Raw genomic sequence first — 24,939 nt, forward strand, 5'->3', positions numbered from 1 at the left:
TGGTCTAGTGGAAGGTGTCCCTGCCGATGGCAGAGGGGTTGGAACTAGATGGTCTTTCAGGCCCCTTCCAGCCCAAACTGTTCTATGATTCTGTGATTATCCTGGTTGCCTAGGCCTGCTAGATGAAGAATTAAGGTGAATTGATGGTAACCTCAACACTGGCTTTGGGTCAGGAGATACAAGTGATAGGTCATATTCCAGAGGAAAATCAGGTGCTGACTGCAGGAATAACAGGTGAGGATACGCTGTGAGGGAAAGGGCCATTGCAGGAATACAAATGCTGATCCCTCTCGAGTCTGCAGGCAAGAAGAGCACCCTCGATCTAGTCTTCCTAAATGCAGAGTTTAATTTTAGAGCCTGCTCAGAATGAGGGAACCGTAAGACTGTTTGCAAAGGAGTGGCTGAATACTGCACCATAAGGAACATAACTGTCAGTAAGTAAATCCTTTCCAAAAGAAGGAAAGACAAATTTAGAAATCCGTCCTAGTGAAGGAATCCAAACTCTGAAAGTAATTATTTAACTACAGAAAACTATGAGACTAGGGCTCATGTAAATTTTTTTTTTTTAAATGGGAATAAACCTTGAGTGAAAAAAAAATTCCTCAAAAAGGAAAGTGCAGGCACTAAGTGAGCTCTCCTCCAGCTAAGTGACACCATACTCAGTTTTAGTCCATGATCTCCCCCTTTTGCCTTTTTTTTAAAAAAAGAAAAACAAAAAAACCACATTGCAATAACATATGAACTGCAGCAACCAGTGAGCAAAAAGTTCTGTCAAAGCCAAAGAAGTGCCTAAACTCTGATTTCATTACAAGAAAGTCAACCTGGATTGACGTGACATGTACGGATCTGAAACGGTGACTGAAGGTGCAAACTGCGACCAAATCATATTCTAATGGGCCATGAACCTTTCGAAGTTGTGAGGGCAACTTATGTCAAAACCAACCGTTTGCACAGCATCTCAGATAATGGGTCCATAACTGAACTTTCAGTAATATGTTAACAATTCAAGTAATAAAACATTAAGAACATGCACTTGGGGGACAGAAGAAAGTTCCACAGATCTGGAAAAGTCAAGTCCTTTTCAGAAAAGACAGATGATCAGAAGGGGTAATGAATGGAAACCTAGAGATGCTTCTGAAAATGGAACAGGAGAGACACCAAGATCTCTCATGCAAGTGCTCTTCTAGATATGAACATAAATGATGATGTTCTTGCACTGAAATACCACAGTTCCAAGCAGACATAGCAAGTTAAATTAGGCAAATACATCTTTCGGCTTTGGCAGTTAAAGTTTTAGAGTTTTCTCTAGTGTGCCCAGTTTTCAAAAGCTGTATGCTGCTCCTCTCAAGTTTATTTGGAGTGGCGGCGGCAGCTCAGTTTCACCAAAATCTAAAGATGAGGGCTATCCTGTTGCATTTCCTCTCTGCAAAGCCTTTTGGAGATCCTGCAATACTGCAAAGCAACTTCAAATAGTGTGAGCACACGCTGCCCTAAGTATGCCAAAGAAGGAGATCCTTCCTTCCCTAAGGAAGACACCAGGAAAATGACAATTTAAGCAAAGGAGCAAAAGAAGGAGCATAAGGTTGTCGCTCTCAAGAGTACTACAATAAAGCTGTCACAGGTCAGCCTGCTTCAGGATGCAAGCACGTGGAAACACGGACTGGGAGGAGGCAACTGCATCTTTCCTGGAAAGGCCGTATGCTACCTTCACCCTCACACAGCCTCACACAGCCACCTGAATCGGAAATGTCAGCCTGTAGAAGCACCACTACCAAGAACATGAAATCATGATGGCTGCCCAGGCAACACTGGTAAACAAATACCTGTTAATTTACCACATCCTTCTGGCTGAGGCTAGGAGAATACTTTGTTTAGAAACACCTCTACTATTACGTGCAAGTATGTACCTTATTCCCTCGCCCTGAATCCTGCTGTTGCGCACTGATACTGAAGACAAAAGAACTATACCAAAACAAAGTAGGACAGTAGTCCAGGACAATTTTATTCAGTGTTTTGTACTTACAACGATCTCAAAATACAGAGGCATATTTCAAAGAAGGAAATGGAAAGCAGTATCCACCTCTGCTGGCGCTCAGAAGCAGAACTGGGTGAACTGCAATTAATGGGTGAAGGCCTCAAGTGAGGGGGGAGAAAAATAAAAAGGTTAGGGTAAAGTGAGAGAAAGCAGTTAGAGAGAAGCGAAGGTGAAAGAACAGCAAGCAAAAGTTAGAAGAGCTAACAAGGGTTCGAAGAGCAAAGCAAAGAATGTCAGAGCAGCAACTAAAAGTATTCCAGATGGAAAAAGTTCCAAACAGTAATGCAGGAAAAAAATACCCGAACATATCACTACGTCGGAAACTATGCAAATGTGTAACACAGTACTCACTGCATCTCGCCTAGCATATTCATCCTCTCCACGGAACTGGGGCCACCCTGGCCCCCCCGGCTGGCCATGCCCTGCTCTGCCTGAGGGGATCTCCACTTGTTGACCTCCGATCCTGCTAGCAATTCCCACCTGAGTGAGGTGCTGTATCTGAGAACCTTAAAAGCAAATATTGTTTTTTCATCTTTATACACAGTCAGGTTTGTAGGGCAGACAAATGACAACATAAAACTTTGTTGGAAGCAGGAGACAAGAAGAAAGTGGAGCTCTGTTTCTGTGCAATTAATAAAAATTCAGCAAAAAAAGTGTAGAATAAAGAAGGAAAAGTTATGTACATTTTGTGCAGTCCATTTGAGTGTGATGCTTTTCATCGTCACTGCACTGAAAGAAGAGGTTGAGATACATGCATCTCAGACATGGACTACACTTCATTCCAAAAACATGCCAGCCCTTTCCAAACAGCATTTACTGAAGGCCCTGGCAATGCTTTCATGTAAATTACTCAGCAGCCAAGAGAAGACATTTACTCCTGTGGTACACCTTATTTGCATCGCACTGCCAAGACCCTAACTCTCCAGACTGCTTTCTATTCTGTACCTCAGAAGAATAAAACACAAGACTGTATGAGAGCACGGTTCTTCCAGCTTTGCTTTGTGGTTAAATATTAAACGATGCTGTCGTTGACTAACAAGAAGGTCAGCACACACTGTATCACCTTTCAGCTGGAAAGCTAACCTCCTCCTTTCTCCCTTCCCTTCCCTCTCCTCCTGCTGCTTTCAAATACGTGCAAAGATAGCCACCACCATTAATTGCAAGAGACATGTAACAACATGCCAGTTTTCCTTTTTCCTGAGTTTCCTCCCTCAGGGAAACAAAATTTATTTTATTATATTTTATTATTCATCAGAAATGAAACACATTTAATAAATCCACAGACACGTAAGAGAAAACTATGTGTGTGCACAAATAGGGAGGAAAAGACAAAACCAGCGTGATTTACACGATGGACAGTTAGGTAATGCTCACATTTTTCTCTCAAAAAAAACCCCAATATTTGAGAAGTTTGGTATTTGCATGTAGTTATGCTGAAGGACAGGGACTAATCATCTGAATTGCCTCCAAACTTTAAAGCAGAATACAGATGAACATTTAGAGAACAGTGTGAATCAGACAATACAATAATCATCATTAAACTGTAACAGTAACTGCATCCCTGTCGTTCTCATTCATTTAACATTTAAAGGGAGAGGATAGCAGCTATCAAAACCAGGACTCTGACATGAGTATATGATCATATTTCCAGTCTTTTTCAACTCCCTAGGAGGAAAACATTTATCTGGGAGAAAATTAACTGTGGCGTGTGCATAAGAACAGAATCTTTTATTCTTAGAATCAGTGTTTGCTGCTTAATTGCCATGTGATCTTAGAATTTTTTCCATGATAGCACTGATGAGTGCTAAGGAAATTATCTCACAACACAATCGAGGAAGATGATTTCATAAGGGACAGCAGCAATAGAGAATAGCATCAGAAGGTAAAAGATCTTACTTTTACGCACACATTTCTAGGAAGAGAAACAAGAAATAAAGATGCAGAAAAGCATTAAAAAAATTATTTACCAGGCTGATTTGGGATGCACCCGCTAGCTCATTTAGCACAACAGAAATAGGTGGCAGTGGAAAGTTGGCATACACTGTATGCTGTAAAACAACCAAGTTTTTTCCATTCCTAGAAAATGTGGGGTTTTTTTAAATACGCTGTGTGATAACCAATGCTTGTAAGATACGAAAAAGGTGGCAAAGCACTGCCTTTTCTGCAGGATCCTATGGATGTAAAGTTAGCCTCATTTTGTGACCACTTTTTCTTTTGGCAGTGAAGACAAGGACCACATTTCAAGTGTAGTAGCTGAAGGAGAATGACCTTAGTGTAAGAGTAGATACGGAAAAGGATCACCTATTTTAGCGCATACGCAACTTAAGTGAAGTGTACCTGCAGTGCTTCCAACTGGTCGTGGCCGTGCCACTGATGGCATTTCCTCTGAGTATATCCCTCTGGAGGAATACTGAACCTCAGGTGGCTGCTGGTCTGGGTGCATTAACTCTGCAGGTTGAAGAAAACCTGGCCCGAAGTTCTGCCTGTGGAAAAGTAAGGACTCAAGATTACAATAAGTGAGTTGCCTAATTAGAATCAGTAATGCAGGTGTACGTCATCAACTTTTTAAGATGCCTTTTAATGTACATTTTGTCCTTAAATGCTAAAGAAAATAATTACATCTGAGGAATATATTCCTCTTCCATGAGCTGCACTGCACAGGAACAGAAGTTAGTAACTCGTAGCAAAATTTCACACGAGTGCTTTTCACATGTTACAGTCTCTTGAACGTAGAGGAAAAAAAACCCAGAGATCTTGTTTTCCCCTGAGGGAAAAAAACATCTTCAATGAAAAAAAAAAAACCCATATAAAAATACGACTTCAGGAGCGACGTAGCTGCTTACCTTAGCAACAAATCTGACTCTTACTCAAGAGTTTCTGGGCACACAGTTTTGATCTAAATCAACACATACAAACTGCACTGCACGTGTATTTCATGAACAATTATTATTCTATCATGCTTTCTGATAGTTTTTCAGGAAATTTTCAAAATTTTGCTCTTTCAGATTTATCAAGCCTTTCAAAGCTGTCATTAGCATGTATGAACAGACACAGTGTATACTAAATCTAGTATTTCATAGAATCATAGAATGGTTTGGGTTGGAAGGGACCTTACAGACCATCCAGTTCCAACCCCCCTGCCATGGGCAGGGACACCTTCCACTAGACCAGGTTGCTCAAAGTCTCATCCAGCCTGGCCTTGAACACTTCCAGGGATGCAGCATTTATTATAATTCAGGCTAGCAATGGTAGCTATTGTTATGTATTGACAGAAAAGAGTTAACAACAGAAACTGTCATCAATCTAACTTCATTAATTGTGCCAAGCTACTGGGATTTGTAAAAGAAACCCTATAATTCATGCACAAAACAGGAGTAGAGAAGGAGATGGAAATGCTGCTTTTCCTGTTTGCTATTAACATATTTTATCCCTGGCATGGAGAGATTATATTTTAAAAGACTGATAGCAGGTGAATTTTCAAGGATTATTGATTCCTGTCATTTTGGTGGAGGTGTGGATGCCCAAACAGCAGGTGCTTAGATTACTAGGCTCGTCTCTCTTAGACTCCAGGTATGATCAAAGAAGAGAGACAAGCTCCTCAAGAGGCATTCAAAGCAAAAGATTAAGTTCTGTAAATCATTTCCTGCAAGAGCCTCTCCCAGGTGAGTATGCAAGATAACACCCGTGTCCTAAGTCAGGCACATGAAGTCACATGAAGTGAGGACTAGGGATGAGTTCTCTATGCCTTTTACCACACCACCATCACAGCCCTTCTAGGCTGTGGACTGCAACCTGTTCCATTCCTCAAGACCTCAGTTTTGTACTCGTTTGTATTACCCAAAAATCCTGTGACTGCATCTAATCCAAACTATTCTTGATTTGTGCTTTATTTGGAAAACTAACCACCTTGGTGTGACAGCCAGATAGCAAAGAAAGCTGATGTAATAACAGAGAGCTTAATAATGCCAAATAAAAGCCTAATGAAGTGCAAACAAGTAATTGTAAATTAAGATACTCACTACTGGGCGTACGGTATTAAATGGAGGAGGTATGAGGGGTTCAAGCTGCAACAATCCCATAGTGGAAGTGACAGAATTTCCCCAGCTCCCTTGCCTACGATCCCACCTGTCCTCTCAGCAGATCCAAAGAAAACCATTTCCAAGCAGACTTGCAAAATAAATGCCTGAGTGGATAGGTAATGTTTAGCAATGTCACTTCAGTTATGTTAATCAGTGTAACCAGTAAAGGATGTGATCATCTGGCCCTTTATGCCTGTAATACTGAGCTGGAATCTTGTGGCTGATGAATTACTATAATTTTTTTATGATTTCTAAAGAAAATTTTTTCTCAGCATTACTGCAAATGTATTATTTTTGACCCAGTGGGGAGTGTATCCTTTATTGTTGCTGGGTTTGTACTTGAAAGGTGCACATTTAACAACCTATCACACACTCTTCTCTACCTTCTTCATAGCAGATAGATACACCTACTCTGTAAAGTCAGAGATCAGCAAGAGTATAAAACCAGGATACAGCTCTGAATCTGAATCATACAGGATTTCCAGTGCTCCTTCCTATTTCCAGACTAAGATCCAGCCTTCAATTTATCTTTGCACATCCAAAAAAATTATTAATCTCCTGTTAATTAATTAAGTGGGGAGATACTGCCCCAAAATCAATTTTACACCACTAAACCCCTGCGGGCAAGTATCTCTGTCGCATGATGCAATATTCATTTTCCAATAGAAGCTGTTCACTGTGCCTTTATGTTTGCCTAGCTGTTATGTGACCTAGGTCTTTACATCTAGTTTTTTTTTACCCAGGTTGGTTCCACCCCATTAAAGATGCTGACTGCATCTGTACAGAGAAAGGAACAGTACGGTCACCCAACTACTATTCCATGCACTGGATATTTAAGCCAATGGACCATAACATCGATACACACCACCTAATCATACTGACCGCAGGTTATTTTTCCTTCCACTAATTGATGCACTGTTTCTATCAATTTGTTTATTATCTTCTGACTTTGAGCATAAGCCCCACTCCACAACCGTGACAACTCTTTCCTTGTTTTCTCCTGACCAAGCTTTAGGAAAACTTTTATTTTAATGAAAATTTAAAGGAATTCTTCCTGTTAGGGTCAGCAACCTTGCAGATTAACTTAATCTGCCGGCACTGGAAAGGCCAATATCTGAACTAATAATGATGCCACTGATTTGTTACGCTGGAAAGGCCAATATCTGAACTATTAATAATGATGCCACTGATTTGTTACTTACAGAATGCCAGAGTGTCTGTGCCAAAGGTTGATAAACTTTGAACAAAAAAGACATGGCAAAGACACTACCTTGCTCAGGTGTATTAACATGGGCTACAGCACTGCCGTGATTAACACCACATTTTCCCTGAATGCATAACAGGCCAACAAAGAAAAAAGCCTCAATAACAAACACCTGCTTATGCTCTATGTTGGCAGTCTCAAAGCTCAATCTTCAAGGTAACCTAAATTACAAAAATTACACTGTGTGCCGTTTCATGTATGCACCACTCACACCGAAAGGGTCAACTTCAGCCAAGACCTAAGAAAACGTGCTTAGAGATTCCTCCTTTTCCAGCTGGTCCTTTCAAAATCACGTTGCAGAACAATGGATAAAGGGAAGTTCTTAATATCCATTTTACCATTGAGTTTCCAAGGCAGTGAAGCCTTTAGGTGAAATCTAATGCACGACATGGATACAGGTAGGATTCCACCTCACATGGTGAGCTATGAGAAGGTAATGAGAGCAGCACAAGGCCACCTCTTCACCACCTGGGCTGCAGCAGCTTGGACAGGGTGAGACAAGTCTGACCACAGTGAGTGTCATGAGTCCAACTGCACGTGTAGTTAAAACACAGACACCAAATGTGGAATTGACAGTCACTTGGACAACTGTTTCTTCTCTTTACATGATTCTCCCACAGCAAGGTCAGAAGATGGAAAATTTGTTCCCCTCCTCTGATTCTATAACAAGAGGCCTGCAAGGAAGGCTTTCCCTGTGAGGGTCACCATGCTCTGTAATTTGTTCTCAACTTGGTTAAAAATAGAATGAATCTGTCAGTCATTTGAAAGCCTTTGCCAGCGAGTGTTGCCCCGAGGCTAGAGAAAGTAGATGAAAGCCAGAGTATTGGGAGAATTACATGTATCTGAGTAACTGTTTCAGGGTCTCTAAAAGCTGAAACTCAGTGGTTTACTCAATATTTGGAAGGATATCTCCATAGTCAAGGGATTAGAAACACATTTCTTTTAAATGGAGGCTTCAATTCCATACAGCGTGCATGTGTCATTCATACTACATAAATAAATTACACAGGCTGGATCTGGACTCCTGTTACTTCTCATTTACATAGTACTTTGCATAATAACATACCAGTGCCAGTAAGAACTCTGGAGGAATTGCAAGGAAAATAATAAATGATAATTCTATCAGTGAAAAGCTACCTTGGTAGGAGACCTGGTGCTGTTGGCGGAGTCATTCCAAATTCCACATATCTCTGTCAAAAGAATGAAAAAACCATGCCAAATTAAAATCAAAATGCATACCCTGGGAAGTCCATTCTCAGCCTTTCAAGTGATGAATGACAGAGATCACTAGGCCTGTGTGACTTGATTGGAGCTATCAGAGCCTAGTTTTACAAACCAAGAAGCACAGGAAGATCTGGGAATCATTGCTGCAGTGGGCTGGCAGCCTGTTCTGTCTGATCAGAGTGTTAATTTAAAACCTTCCAGAAATACTTTCTCTCACTTGCAGAAGATTAAGGGCTGCTCCTATGTCTGTTTAGTTTAAAACTTCCAGCAAACTGAGCACCACAGGGCTCAGACTCAACAGGCCAATGGCATTATGAAACTTCTACTGAATTGCTGTGGAATTCGAGATGACCTAAAAGATTATCCACATGTCTCAGTGCTCCATAAAATGCAAAAAAGTCATGCACAGAATTACGGCTTCCCTATCCCTCACCTCCTGAGAGCGCTTGGATACCCTGGTGAAAAATAAGACCCAAGCCAAATACATTCTTTTTCCATTGTCATAATACGAACTAGCATATGCATTAAAACAGTTTACTCTTGGACATAACAAGACCGATCTGTGAAAGATCATAACTGAGACTACAGAATAGTTACCCTAAAGCAGGAGAACTATTTTCTCTTGCGGTTGGGATGGGAAAAGAATCCAAACTGCTTAAAAAGTAAGTTCCCCAACTTGTGCTGGTCATTTCTGAATTGTCCTGGTTCGAGAAACTGTCCCACGTTTGTGGTAAGTCCTTAGAGCAAGGGCACAATAACAGTGACCTCGGCTGAACTGGTGCTAACTACCTGCCCAGAAAAGCCTTTTAAATTGCATCACTCACATTAAATGGGTTGTTTACTGCCTGAGTTGGACCATAAGGTGATCCCCACTGGGTGCATGTGGTTCCCCTCCCTGCTCGAGCAGGAGTGTTGTTTACCGGCTGTCCTGCAGAGACCACGGGTGGCGTGACGGCCGTGGAATTGGCTGCTTGGCTGCTGGGAGCCACCAGTGCAAAAGCATCATCCAGCAGCGAGTGCATGGTTTGCCGAGCCTCTTCAATGGATGGCTGCGGTGGGACATACTGGGAGACGGGGTGGGACGGCAAGCTAGGGAACTTCCCCAGATCAGCAGAAGATGATGTCTGAGGTTCAGGAGGCAAGTCTGGATCAGACTGGAGGAAAGGGAAAGAAGGTGAAGGGCAGCCAGAGAGAAGATCTAACCCAGCTTCTAAGCCCCTGGGGCCTTCAATCTGAGCAGCATTTTCTTTGCCAGAACCCCAATGAGTTAAGTGACACAAGTGCTGGTGCCGGACAAAACACGCCCCTTACCCTCCCCATTGCTGCATGCACATACACGACACCAGCTGTTCAAATACTTCATTTCTGATCTGAAAGACCCTGATGATCTCAGGTAGGGCAGTGGAGCTTTGTGCAGCAGCTACTCACAGAAGAGAAACCTTGCGGCTTGCAAGCACGCAACGACGTCACGCGGAGAGTGTGTACTCCACCCACAGAGAGACCATCAGCTCTGCCTACGCCTTTGACTTCTCTGCAGCTTTTGCAGTTCCAAGACAATTAATTCAGTCTTTATCTTGCAACTGACCACATCAGCAGTAATATTAAGCTATTATTACCTCCCAGAAAAACACACAAAGGGAGCTGTTAAGCAAATAAGTGATGAGCTGCATGGAACTTGAACTGATATGAATCCCATTCAGGTGATGCACACAGGTGCTTCATAGCAGCAACACCTGAGGCGTGCATCACAATTGCTACCTGGGATCTTACCACACAGGGTTATTGTGCATCAGTAACAGGAAATTAAATGAGCTTTGCACCAGCAAAATTCCTATCCAAGCTCATTTTTACCACTGCATGCAGACTGCAAAAAAATCAGTTAATATGCAAAAGCCTCTACTTCACCAAGAACTTAGCATTCTGAGTACTGTCTCACTACAGATGCCAAAGGGGCTGAGCTTGTGACACGTCTTAATTAAACAGCTTCAGATGATAATTCATTTTGCTGCAGCATGACATTAAAATCATCACACTCTTGTTTTGAAAGGAGAGGAAAACCACAGAAACAGACATTGTAGTCACTTAACTGCATATGCATTTAATGGTGAATTTCTTAAATTATTAAACCATCTTTCAAGATGAAAACTGTCCAGGGCTTTCCAATATGAGCATTAGGCTTGGTAAAGTCCGCTCAGAAGTGGCTGAAGGTGCCTAAATACAGTTTGTCACATGGATATGATTGAACAGAAGCCTTCTGCAGTGCCTTTGCCTATTTTTAGGCAGGAAACAAAATTAATTTTCAGGACATTGTACTAGAATTGTTTCAAGTTACTGCAGTATAAAGACATGTTTTTCTTTCGTTAATAATTCTCACATTTTAAAGATGAGAAAATTTCTCATGAAAGGAAATGTGTCTCCCACTGTGTGAGAGCAACAAGTTACTACAGTATAAAGACATGTTCTTCACATTTTAAAGATGAGAAAATTTCCCATGAAAGGAAATGTGTCTCCAACTGTGTGAGAGCAAAGGATGAAATTTTCTGTAAAATATGAATATACAACATCCAGCAAATTGGACCAGAGTGAAACTGTGCTCAGCATAGCGTGGAACATGCCAAGCACACTTTCATGTGCATAATACAGTGGCATTAATGAAAACAAGGTTTTGGTTCTTGGCCTCTTTACTATTAAGGAATACTTGGCAGATTGTTACTGCTTAATACTGACAGACTGCCAATGAAACCCTTGTTTCACTTTGATTTGCATGCTAACTACATGTGACTGAAATCAGCTATACAGACCATAGTCAGAAGGCCAAAAATCTCCCCATGTCACAGCTGTCATTACAATTACCAGAGCGCTCCTGTCATTCAAGAGACATACATACAATATACGCAGAATTATTGACTCCTGGAGGCCTTTTGTACGTCCCATCGCTGTCAGTTGTGATTAACCTGTCCTTTTCCGCATCAATAGGGCTACCATTTATCTGATGTCGCCGGCGCTGCTTGGGAGAACGTTTTGCACGAGAACTTAACAGGAAGGAAACAAAAGGCAGAGAGAGAGAAAAAACAGACAAAGGTAATCACATTTCTCTTTACAATTTTCCTTCTGATCACACTCAAGGTTGAATTCCTCTGCCCATGGCGAAGTCATCGTTGCCTCAGCCCTGTTTCTCTTCCCTTTCCCCAGTTTTTCATGTCAGTCTCATTAGTTTGCCTTGAGTCTCCTTCCTCAAGCTTCTCCTAGTAACACTTGACAGCCCTCCATGTTGTCCCTTCCTCTCTCAACCTCTCTCCAGTGTCATGTCCCTTTCAAAGCTGTTTGTGCTCCAGCCACCCCCCGTGCCTCTCCAGACCTCCCAGACCAATGCGTGACACATCCGTCTGCAGCAGCAGAACAGACCCAACTGCCAACAAGGACTTGGCTTCCACGTTGGATTTAACCCTATCAGGCAAACCTGCTAAGGCACCCAGAGAGTGGGAAAAAGCTACTTTCTGTCATCACAGAAGCTGCCACAGGGTACCAGTGCTCTGGGAACAAAGTACCAGTATCCATAAGCTCTAAACAGAGCCCAAGGAAGACTTTCTCTGAAAATACAAGTCCATGAAAGCAGATCCGTGAGGCTGACAAATGTGCCTCATAACCTTTTACATATTCCCACTGGGTAATCTCATTGATTGTGAATTTGCCTTTGAGATTCAGAATCTTCATGCCTTTTTTATTCAAGGGTTTCCTTATTTTGCATCCTTTCCCCCCCGTTTTAAAAAAAAGGGGGGAAATAAAGAATATTATTTCTTGCAGTTTGTATTTTCTGTGTATCTTTGTTTAGTATTTATATTGCAATTTTGACTCTTCTACATCACACAAGAATTATTCAAACAAATACTAAATGGTTTTAAGACCGTTTTCATACTTTTGGGGGTATTTATTCAGAATTCACCTCTGAGAATGTGTAAAAGAATAATTTGAAAACAAACACACTGGCATATACTGAAATTAATAAAAATATTTAAAACAGCCCCAACATTTTCACCTAGCTAACTCAAATTCAACTAGGGATCAAAATGATTTTAAGGTCTGTAAGTTCAGAAGTACAGGTTTATGTATTTTGAACACTGAATCTAAAACAAAATTCTTCTTTCCCGTTTTTAAAACCCCTACCTCTTCCTGGGCTCTATGAAGACAGTAGGCACGCTGCCTCCAGGGTCCAAGATCTTGTCAATCTGCATCTGTGCCTTGCGATATATTCTGTGCTGTTCTTTGGAGTCCACCACCACCACATCATCCACCACTGGAAATTCATAGTGCCCTTTGCGCTTGGCGCGAAGACGAATCTTATTGCGGTGATGCTCAATCTCGGATTTATGCCTCAGGGCTGTCTGTATCTTAAGGAAGGGGGGGGAAAAATTCAACTACACTTTTTACTTGTAGTTCTTGCCAACACAACTTCTTGCTGCTCTTCCATAAACTCTCCTCCTCACCTCCCTGTCTGACCCTCCCTCCTCCCTCCCCCGAATCTCTAAAAGATTAAAATCAGTCACACAATTTGTAAACACTCACCTCTTTCTTTCCTGGATATTTTGCAGTATCCCCACTGTCTCCCCAGGCAGTGATGGCAGCACAGCAGGTACAATTAGAGAAAGGTGGCAATTTGTTAATAGAAGGCAGAAGGATCACAAAAAAATCCTGCTGTGTGCCAGAAATGACACTGCTCTGGAAAGAAAAAAAAAAAAAAAGACTAATCAGTACAGGCTATATCCATCTTCGATTGTCAGAGATACATTTGATCAATAGTGCTGAAATCTGTCACCCATTCCCTTTAATAACCTTCATCACATAAGAAGCAAGAACTTAAAGAGCTAATTGAGCTCTTAACTTGGTGCCTCTCCTAGGCGTGAGAGGCGACGACAAGCTATGCAGAAACGTAGCAGCAATATAAGGATCCAGGTCCCTAGATAAACATGGCATTATCAGCTCTACATCTTCTTGCAGGCTGAGCTTTCATCCCTGTCCTGCCTTTTTTCCAAATTCCCTAGAATGCATCTTATCATCTGGGAAAAGCTATCATAACAGCACACTACTAAGTCTTGGGCCAACATTTGCCGAAATCATTCCTATCAACGGAAAAGCCTTGGGCTGGTACCAGATCAGGTAGCAACTACAGCTCTGCCTGCGCTGGACTAGTTCTGGAACACATCTGCAGCAGTGAATTAAAAACCAAATAAAAATTGGTTTTTGTGTGTTCCCTCATGAAAATCCCCAAAAAGCATAAAAGGGACAAAAGCCCAACTTACTCTTTATAGTTAGAACTCTCTGTCTTCTGCCATACAATCAGGTTTCTGTTTTGTGGTCCCTCTTGCCTATGTATTGTATTTACCTCTCTTCCTTAAGATACTCAGAAACACATTATCTTAACGCAAAGTTAAAGTCTTTAGTAATCTTCCACTCTGAATTACGAAGATGCTATCTTACACCCAATACAAAAGCAGGATGCAGGTACATGGTACTGTCAGGCTGCGTATGCTGTGGTTTTACAGCACATCGCCTTCTCTCCTAATGGCCCAGGCACACTCATATTCTGCTTACAGTAACGTGAGCCCCAGAGAAAGCAGGAAGTTTCTGTATGTTTACTGTCAGATAAGCACATCAGAAGGTGGAAGCAATGAATGTGCTACAAATTCACACCCCAGAATGTCTTGAAATCACTTGTTTGTATAACCAACATCCTGAGTTGCTGAAAAGTCAGAAGAGTGGTGTAGAATGAAAACAAAGGTGCGCCAGACATTCCAGTTCTGGCACATTAACTCACGCTACACATGCTGAGTAGCAAAAAGGTGGTAACACAAGGGGTCCTGACCATCAAATTTGCCCTTCTCTCACTGTTTAAGCATCTCTTAAAAACAACTCAGATTATCTCTCTGGACAGAAACTGGATTATTCCTGTAGCTTGTCAAAATTCAGCTCCTCATTTACTAACAAAGAGCTCCTGATAAACAAGAAACTGGATACTTTTCACTTCCCTTTTGGCTGGGCATACAGTCCTCCACAAACTTTCCAAGCACTTTAACAATACCTCTTTATTAATTTTGTTGGTCTCTGCTACTCGATCAGAAAGCACTGAGTTCTGAACCGGAGGCGCTGCCATCGGCTGCATAGCAATCAGCTGGATCTTGCTTGGGACCCTTCTGCTGGCATCTGAGGAACGCGACATCCTATCCACATGTTCAAAGATAGAGGCTGAGGAATGCTGCTCATTTCCACTGCTGGTCTGAGGAGGTCCTAAATCACCAGAACGAATTCAGAGTGAAGTAGTGCTGCTAGGGTTATCTCAGTCAATTGTTAAGCTCTACAGATGCTATGCTGCAAGACTGTGCCATGGTTTCCATCTGTGTTTAATTTGCCCTATAGGCCTTCCAGCTGACTCACATTTAGCGTACAACATGTTTACCCAGTGGTTTGCAAATGATAAACATTTTTCCATTATATTTCCAGAAGGTGAGCTGTCATTCTTTATTTCTGTAAATCAAGCTCTTGGCATTTGAAAACCTCCAAAATCTCAATCTACTTTACTCCATAAAAAGGACATACTGTGAATGGTCCCTCTTATCACTGCTTCAGGAGATGCTAATCCCTCAAATGGAGGTTCAAAGAGGAACAGAAGATGTCTCAAGTGCAAAACGCAGTTCTTAAGTGATACATGACTAAACAAAAACCCCCTTAGAAATCCACACAAAACACACAGAATTTTACAGACATTTTACTGATTAAAGCTTTTAAAGCTTTCTTCTCTGTGACAGCAATTATGTGACAGTTCACATAATAATAAGCAAGCTGCACAAATATTGCCATGTTGTGACTTGTTGGAGAGATTAAATGAACTCAAATATCAGCAGCAAAAGACGTTATGGACACCAATACACATCAAAGTTGTGTCCTTGGTCCTGCCAAATGGGTTATCTCCCTCAAAGGGCTTGAAATCTGCAGGATGACCCCAGTGGTTTGCAGGTAAGCACACACTGAAGTATTTTTTTGCTGGAGCTAGGCCTACAACAGGAATTGTCAGCTGAATTAGGCTTGCAAAAAACTATTGAAGATTTGCAAAATAACCTTTTATCATGTCCACGTGGTAACACCACAAATTCTCAAACTGCTTTTCAACATGAAATATGGGCAATAAGAGATTAAGATTTGTGCCAGGAACACAACTGAGCAGAGGGACATATTCCCACATCCACACACAGACTTGTATTAACGAGCTGTGGTCCTCAGATTCAAATTGGAAGGAGAATCTGATTTGATTTGATTCCAATACAGAACCAGTGGTGATCAACCTGATCCAACTCCAACAGGCAAGAAAACAGCCCCTGCTCTGATCCATTTGCAACACGTGCTGGTAGTGAAGTATGGGATTCTGAAAAGCAGTGAATGCTATCTTCTGTAGAAGATCACAGTAGTTGACTTGCTCCTTTGCTTCCCTCTTCTAGCACAAAAAGGGAGCAGGAGAGGGAAGGAACGGTACACTTCATTATATTCACAGTACATTACTTTTGGGTTGGAAAGCAATCTGGACGCAAGCTAAGCAAAATTATTATACTTCGTATTTTTTAAACTTGATCAATGCAGTGTCAAATGTGCACATTTATAAATGGTATGCATCATTTATAAATAAAACCTTCCTGTACTAAGTGCCCTTAAAAAGGAGGTAAACATTCCACTCAAGATCTCTGTGTCCCAAATGTTTTTCAAGACACAGCCTAAATGAAACATATCCATCTCTCCTCTGTAGCTGTTTGTATGACCTTTACCATCTGTCATCTGCACAGCCCCATCTTCATGCATTACTTCGGAGCACGCAAGCATTGCTTCTCACAGAGAGGGGCACAAGATGTATTAAGTAGTTAGCATGAATCCCTCAGAGCGATCCTCTACAACAATGGAAATCTGAAATTCTGCATCCATCTTTCCCATTTTCCCCATACATCAGCCATTTTTGCCAACCTTTCCAGTCTAACAGCAGTTCTCAAAGCTCACTGACCTCCAGCACAAAATTTTAAGGTTATTTTCCTATTACTTGGTTAGCAAGATCCAATATATTTACGTTGAGCATTCACTCTGAATCTTCACAATTTCATCCATAACCCTGACTTTTGCACATATCAACAAGTGCTTGGCAGAGGCCTCTTAGCTGAAATGGTTCTTAAACTCATTTTGTAAAACTGTCCAAAAGTCCCACTGCCAAATTCTGGTAAGGCTCTGCAGTAACATCATATGTTATTCTCTTCTACAGAAAAGATGCACACACACAAAAAACCCCCACCAAACCATAAGCCGCAGAAAAGATGCACACACAAAAAAAACCCCACCAAACCATAAGCCGCATCTGAGCTTTAAATCCTCTCTGTGTACATACACTGAATGTGTCTATAAATACAAACCAAGATGGAAGCATAGTAAAGTAGATAAGAAGCCTGGGAACTGCACAGTGCTGTACACATACCACAACAGGAGAAACTCTTCTAACTCAACACGAGTGAGCTCCTTTAGAAGTTCTGACAGAGCAAATAAGAATAGCTTCTCGTTTCGAAGTTCTTATATTACACTATTGTCCATGGTTAGAAAATCTTCCCTCTAAAGCTATCAGATGATACTCTATGAATGAAATATTGATCTCAGACTAGACAGCTGAGGCTGGAAAAATAATGGAGAGGAATTTATACCCAAATACGGGAGAGAACACGTTTGAACAACTAGTCCATATAGGTCACACGTCAAGATCAATGTTCACCACAGGTCCCTGGGTTGAAACTGCTAATTGAACTGAAATGTCAGGAAAATTAACAGCTCTGCAGGAAGCTATGATTTTGTATGAAAAACAATACAGTGGGATAGAAGAAGGCTACTGCTTCCTGCACCCTCTTGAAATGAAAACAAGACACAGCAAGTAAGGTGCATAAAGCCTAACCCAAAATCAGGTAAAGTCAATGGGAATCTTCCACTGACCCACTGGTACTTGAATCATGCCAGAGTATGCACTTTCAGATAAATTTCATGCAGTTTCTGTGTTTCCCAGTAGATCAGGGCTCCAGGATGCAGCTGTTGACTCTCATTAGTTACTTGTACAAACTCAGAAATGGGAAGCCTCATAGACAGCCTTATATCCATCCTTCTCTGCTATTATAAGATGGAAACTGCTATCAGAGGACACAGTCCTTAATCACCACATACAGTATGCATTGTCAAAGACAGGGTCAGCTTTATTCTGCCCCAACTTTGATATCTCAGTCCTGACCAGAAAAACACAAGTTCACGAGAAAATATTAGTGCTTCTTTGCAGGTAGCTCACGGGCTTCCAGCAAAGACACTAACAATATCTGTAACTTGTTTACACATAGCTAGTTTCAGGACCAACAGCTGTCTCAGTTTTGCTTCTTTCACAGTGATGTGTTCCTCAATAATATGAAAGAACTGGGAGGAAATTAGAAAAATGTGCCTAAATTGGATGACTATAATTTGTGTTATTGAGAATTTTTTACACTTTAATAGCTCAAAAGCAAGTAGTTTTTTTTAGACTCAGAAGACAAATCCTTCCATCCTTAAGATATCTGCAGCTACCCCAGCACCTCTATTCATATTTGTACTCAACTACCAGCTCTGGTTACTTACCCACTCTGTTCGCTCCTGACAACATAAAGGAAAAAGAAGAGACAACACGGTAATTATTACAAATAATTCAGCTGGAATGGCAACTGGAAAAAAACACAGCAGTGAGATGATTGCATTTACTTTTGAATGAAATGCATGAACTTGGATCAAACTGCCAAGCCTCAGCTGCACAAAAAGAGAACTGAATCTGCCATTTAACAGACAAGAGAGTTCTCTGCAGACAGTGCCTCCCATTCAGAATGCTAAAAATAGTCCCTATGATTACCAAACTACAGGCACCAAGCGCTGAAAAAAAATAGCGTATTTGATCCAGTAAGGTCATGATAGGTAAACCCCCCACATTTTACACAATATCCTTGCTGCCTTTGTCAGATAATTCAGATGCAGCAATACCTAACCCTTCTACACCAAAAGGCCATGTTAAACCTTACATGGGGGTTTTAAGCCAGATGGAAAATGAAGAGACAAAAATGGAGTTCCCAGGTAAGAAGAAATGGGAGAGCACTAAATTAGGGCATCAGAACTGATGTCAGAGAGGTTGGAGCAACTCATAAACCATGCTGAGATGAGCCGTGTCATAGTGTAACTGTTTTCCTATATATGTACTTGGGCACGAATTCTGGTCCTTAGAGCAAACCTAAAGCACTGAAAACATACAGCATCTTCTTTTTGTAAACTGTAAAGTACATACAGTATACACTGCCTGTGCAATTATGAGTAAGTATAACTTTCCAGTCACATTAGCAGATCCTGTCCTTTGTTTTCTTCAATGTTCCTTACAGAGGAAAGCCTGCTCCATCACCCTTCTCTTCCAGGAGCAGTCCGCATTATGAACGTTTAAGAACCATACACTATTTGGGTTTAGCCACCCAAGAGCTAGCACTTCATACAAACTATCTTACACGTTCCTCAATCTCATTTCTCTATCATACGCAAAACCTGAAGATTGTCTGCTACGATCCGAATTTCACTGGCACTGCATTCCTCAGCAGTCATCTTTACAGTTCAGCTGGTGTTTCACCGAGTACATAGAAAAACATACAATATACCAACGAGACTGCTCACAGTGTGGTCAATATTTTCTTCTTCTCAGTTTCTGCTGCGACCACGGTCACGTGTATTAAGAATAGATGGGGATATCACAAGCTCCTTTACCAGATATTCAGTATCAGAATTTTCTCTAGGATGACTACAGTCATTTAAGCCAATGACGGGATAACTAAAACCTCAGGCAAGAAGCAAGCCATCTAAACCCAAAAGGCTCTCAGGATAACCACTTAGTCTTTGTCTAGGCACAGTTACCCACACACTTTTAAACAGCAAAAGATTTTAAAAGGATGTTTTAATTAAAAAAAAAGAAAGTGGGTTTGCAGTGTTTTATCAACATTTGAATCAGGAAAACAAATACACCTTAGGGTACCTCCAAGACAAACTGTAGCACTTTTAACTGGAAAGAAGATAGTTCTTATACAAAAACATTCACTTTTTCAACATTTTAGCACTGGATTTTCATCTTTCTAAAGCACAATCATGAAGGCATTTTGACGTCTGAATTAGAACTTATTTGTAAAACTTATACCTCTGTCTTTTTCTTAATCTTGTTTTTTCTAAGTCACAGTTATAGACACATACCCATGCTGTATCAAGTCTTGCTGTGACCTCTACTGCCCAGGTAACTGCAAGACTGCTACCAAAAGAACCACAATTAGGAAACATAGGAAGGCGTTTGCTGTGGATGTGTGGGAGAGAAAAGGAGGGAAGATTAATTCCTGCTAAACCATTAGTTTCAAAAGCTTGCTGGAATGAAAGGAATGTGTAGATCTTCAGCTTCAACAGAAGCAACTAAACCAAAAAGGAGAAGAAGAAAATTCTATGCCACACAAACCAGAAAAATTAACGGCCAAAGATGAGTTTAGAAAAGTTACAGCACTAGAGTAACTCTTCAACCTGAGTAAAGCACTGCTAGCACACACAAGGGGAAAAAATGTGACAAACCCTTCTTCACTGCTCTACGTGGTTTGCCCTCGTTTGCAGCTGTTGATGGTCTCGCAGTTTCTTCTCCTGTCTCTCTCCCGCTGGATTGTTCACTTGCTGTGGAGTCAGCATCTGACGGCGAAACTCTGCCACAGACATTAAAAAACAAACCAACAGGTAAGGTAGGTTTGCAAAGGGGCACAGATCTCACACACAATGAATCCTGCACTAAAGTATCTTGAAGACTGCTAATGTTTCCTGTTGATAACTAAATCTATAATAAATTGTCATAGTTAGATATTCATTGCCATGATGTTCCTGTTGTGTGTGAGGATGGACTGCAAGAGGATGCACATACGACAAGATTATTAACTAATCTTTCCTTTAAAATATACTTCAAGAAAACACTCTGCATTCATAAGTAGCAGCTTATTTCATAGACAGAAAGGGAATTAGATTAGAAATAAGAAACCAATACAGGTAATTAGTCTGATAATCAGACTTGCTAACTTGGTGTTCTCTTGCTAATGCTACAATTCCACGTGCTAACTTCCTGAATGGCACTACGTTTAATGAGTTAGAAATGCTACTTTTATGTATTTATCCCATGCAGCCATGAGATTCTTAAAAACATTTGTTACTTACAAATTATAATCACAACGTCCATAATTTTTTGCGGGGGATTAGAGAAAAAAATAAATACTGTGATTTTCCCCAGCAGAATACTTCAGCTGTAAAATTATTCAGGTAGTATAAAAACAGCAAAAATATGGGGTGTACACAACTGCCCAGCTGACACCAAGGTCTGTCTTTTCATATGGGATCAGCCTTCGTGAGCATCTCTAATGACCATTTTGCCTTCTTAACATTCATACTCTACTCCTGCACGGAGTTATGACTGGAAGTGTGCACAAACCTATTAAGTACAAGATTTGCTTGGGCTGGACGGACACCTGAACTAGTTCCTGAGGCTCCTGGCTAAACAGCTACCTGCCTAGAGCACACAGACTAAGATAACTGCTCCCAGCCAGACAAGTTCACTGAAAGTTAAACCTGCTCCTTGCAGCAGGCAATGCTGTGAACGTAACTCCCCTTTTTCTTCTCCCTGAACAATGCACTGATATTGAACTCAGCCTTTCATTCTTTTCTGCAGTAGTGTAATACTAATAAGTCACATCCCAACAACAAAAAAATAGCATGGGAAAAAAGTAGAAATGGTTCTCAACCACCTTACAAATCAGCACCGTTTCATCTTTTCCTCTTTTCTAAGGTGGAGCAGAGCTACCATCTCCATCACCTTTGTCTCGGTTAGGCTGGAGTTCTGTTCCCAGATCTGCTACAGACTTCGTTTCACTTCACTGTTCCTTGTTTTCCTTCATAGTCTTTCCTCAGTCTATCTAAATTATCATTAAGTAAATTATAGGAACATAAATAGTGCTGAGTCAACATCAATCATTCTTTATAATCGCTGAGGAATATGCAGTTGCTTCCTCGCGAGCCAAAACAACTCTCAGCTGGAGTCTGTTCCCAGATCTGCTACAGACTTCGTTTCACTTCACTGTTCCTTGTTTTCCTTCATAGTCTTTCCTCAGTCTATCTAAATTATCATTAAGTAAATTATAGGAACATAAATAGTGCTGAGTCAACATCAATCATTCTTTATAATCGCTGAGGAATATGCAGTTGCTTCCTCGCGAGCCAAAACAACTCTCAGCTGGAGCCGAGAGGCCGTGCTTTTTGAACCCGGTTTACTGTGCTTCACCAATACAGAATGTGTACTCACATTACCTGGCATGCAAGATACAGTCCTGAATTGCTCTGTGATGAACGGCATTCCATATTTCCTCACAAAACAGAAAACAGCTAACACCAACGTAACACACTACGCTATCATTTCACATTTCAACTTCTGCCTCGGGGAATAAATGTTTTACAACATCTCGAGATGACGTGGGCATGTCAGCATCTTAGGGAGATGATGGTATTATCTCCACAGTTAAGCCTGAAGGGAGATTTGCTCTTAAGAGAGGATGAGGAAGAGGAGGGAAATTCTCTTTTGAAAACATTTGGAAGTGCTTGAGTTTAGATACTATTAAAAAAAGAAATGTCTTCGTTCCAGATGTGATCAATGACTTATTATTGTCTTCAGGGGACGCGTTCAAATGCTGCCTTCCGAAAATTGTTCCTGCTTCATTTTCTGAATAATTCTAGATGAAATACAGTAACAGCCTCAAGTTTAAATTTCTGTCTTATGTGCATGTGACCTTCCCCTTCCACTAAGTATCACCCCTGTCTTAGGTCACTTTTGAACTTTTAAAAAGAAACACAGTAACACCTGTCCTTCTGATTTATAGTAATCTATTTTGATTTATTTAAGCTCCACCGAAAACCAGTTAGCTGATTTTTCTTTTATTATTTTCCAATTTTGCCCACCTTCCATCCGCTACTGGTAGTCCATTACTTGCAAGCCCTATAGGAGGTTAGGAGAACAGGCTCAGTATCTGAGAAGGTGGAAACCAAGCTGTATGAAGCCCATGTGGGCAGGATGAAGCAAGGATCCCAGTGCAACTGGGGCTTCAGGGGAAGCACAGAAGGTTGAGCAGCGGAGCAAGCTGTGTCAGATACCTGCAGCTTCGGAAGAACCACGCTTAGTTTCTTCCTAAACTTATTCAACACTGCCCTTGCCTGTCTTTTTTTTTTCTTTGCCCTCGCACCATTCAATAGCACCTAGGTAAAAGCACAGGGGATGCAGAGGTGGAGACAAAGGAGTGCAAAAATATGAGAGAAAGGGTTAGGAAGAAGAATTATTGGAAAGTGGAACAGAGAGGAGCTCTGTGGTGAGCAGCTGTTTGTGACTCTTCATAGCACTCCTCTCCTCAGGGCTCCATTTCTTTCCCACTTATCCTTTTTTTTTTTAATGCACAGATCCTTCTTTACTGTCTAGGTCTGCTACACAGCCCATCCTACAAACACAATCCTTCCTGTCACGACACATTCACGTCATTTGATTGTTGGAAAAGGCTATGAAATTAGTGTTGAAGGTTGACAGACACTTCTCCAATTGCATGGCTGTGAATCATCACTCCTTTTACTCACCAAAACCGGTTTTCTATGAAAACAACCAGATAACCACAAGAAAAAGCATTCACACATCTTCCATGAATTTTGTAGATACTGCTTATTTCTGGAAATTCCAACTTACTGTAGGTATATTGATCACTACTAATATTACTGAAACTTACTGCTATTGGTCAGTGGTTTTCATTTGTTTTTAACCAACCGTTGCTATTGGTCACTACAAAGAGAATACATCAGAAGACAGACACTTGGTGTTTCCACTAAACAAGTAATAACGACTAGACTCCAGCCCACCTAGTAGTGTCTGAAGTACCACTCTTAACCGGGCATGTTGGCTTTAAGAGAAAAATGGACACAAATTCTCACAACCTCTTACTGAAGAGTAGCTAAGCATAACTGATGGCATGCTAGAAAATGCAAGTCCCAGAGCTCTGGAACAGTTATGTCCACTGAAACTGCCCTAAAAATACAGTGCCATTAATAAACTGCATCTACTACTGTTTGTTTTTCTTCTGTGAACTGACCTCCCTCTGTGTCGGACAGTCTTTGAAGGCTTTGAGGAAGTCTTGGATTTGGGGCTGGGCACATCTCCATTTTCAGATGGGGTAGTGTCCTTAATAGGTCCTGGTAAAGGAGCTGGCTCATGGATAATCAGGACATCATCTTTATTGTGCTGGCCCAGATGCTGCTTAGCAAAATCAAAGCCTTTCACACTGGGGGCTTGTAGCTGTGAGAGAAGAACAAAGACAAAAAACAAGAATCATGAGTGGCAATGAGTACAAAGGCTTTAGTTAAGATCTGCAAAAAAATCGCCATTAGGAGGATGGTCAGGATATGGTCATCTCAGGAATGAACATTAGAGAGCTGCAGGGAAAAGAAAAATAGAATCCCCATGATTCTGTCATCTTGCTTCAGAAAATGATACACAGTTTAAAACTCCTAATCAGCAAAAAAGAGTGAAAAAAATAGCCTTCTCTTGCTGCTACATCTTTTCCCAGCTATTTCTTCAGATTTAATCATTATGTGAGGAACTTCTTGCATACTTGTGGTTGCAAGGATGTAGATGCCTCTGCACTGACTGAAATGGTTACCACTGCCAGGTCATCTTTCCATTTGTTTCATTGTTTCCATTTGTTTCACTAATTTTTGGAAATTAGTGAAATGAGTTTATATAATGTGAGCAACATGTCACTGCTGATCTTCCTCATTTTGAGCATCCCAAATCTGCAGGAGGTCTGGGAGTGCTTGTACAAACACCTAGTCTATCTGATGGAAGAGAAATATTCTGCAGATCTGATTCATATGGCAGCCTGACAATGATTTTTCAGCCAGCATGGATGCCACCAGAGAAGTATTGAAGGTCTAGCTCTGAGGAATTTCATACTGAATAGAGAGAAAAATATAAAAAAGGTTTTGGAGTTTAGAGAAATTAGATACTTATCCTAGAGATCTTACTAAGGGATTACGGATTCAATGGGTGTCTTGCTTGAGAAAGACACAGAACTGGGCCTTTCACTTTCATAACTGTATTCACAAAAAAGCAAATCTCACCTTGTCAATGACTTGATTCAGACTGAATTTAATCAAGCCTCCAAGTTTCCAGCTCTCCTGCTGATTTT

General features: G+C 41.0%; 1 protein-coding gene across 1 annotated transcript in view; it reads right to left on the reverse strand.

Moving 5' to 3' along the window:
* Positions 1-14,851, reverse strand: part of KIAA1549 (KIAA1549 ortholog) — a 17,785-nt gene extending 2,934 nt beyond the window's left edge. Inside the window, exons 1-7 of the mRNA XM_010150587.1 lie at positions 14,679-14,851; positions 12,767-12,990; positions 11,490-11,634; positions 9,523-9,756; positions 8,516-8,568; positions 4,373-4,518; positions 2,387-2,541 (exon numbers count right to left, since the gene is read on the reverse strand). Coding sequence (XP_010148889.1) covers positions 2,387-2,541; positions 4,373-4,518; positions 8,516-8,568; positions 9,523-9,756; positions 11,490-11,634; positions 12,767-12,990; positions 14,679-14,816 — 1,095 coding nt within the window. The 5' untranslated portion in view covers positions 14,817-14,851. The remainder of the gene's footprint in view (positions 1-2,386; positions 2,542-4,372; positions 4,519-8,515; positions 8,569-9,522; positions 9,757-11,489; positions 11,635-12,766; positions 12,991-14,678) is intronic.
* Positions 14,852-24,939: the final 10,088 nt, after the last annotated feature.

Source organism: Eurypyga helias, unplaced genomic scaffold (assembly GCF_000690775.1).
Source record: "Eurypyga helias isolate BGI_N326 unplaced genomic scaffold, ASM69077v1 scaffold14654, whole genome shotgun sequence".
NCBI lineage: Eukaryota > Metazoa > Chordata > Aves > Eurypygiformes > Eurypygidae > Eurypyga > Eurypyga helias.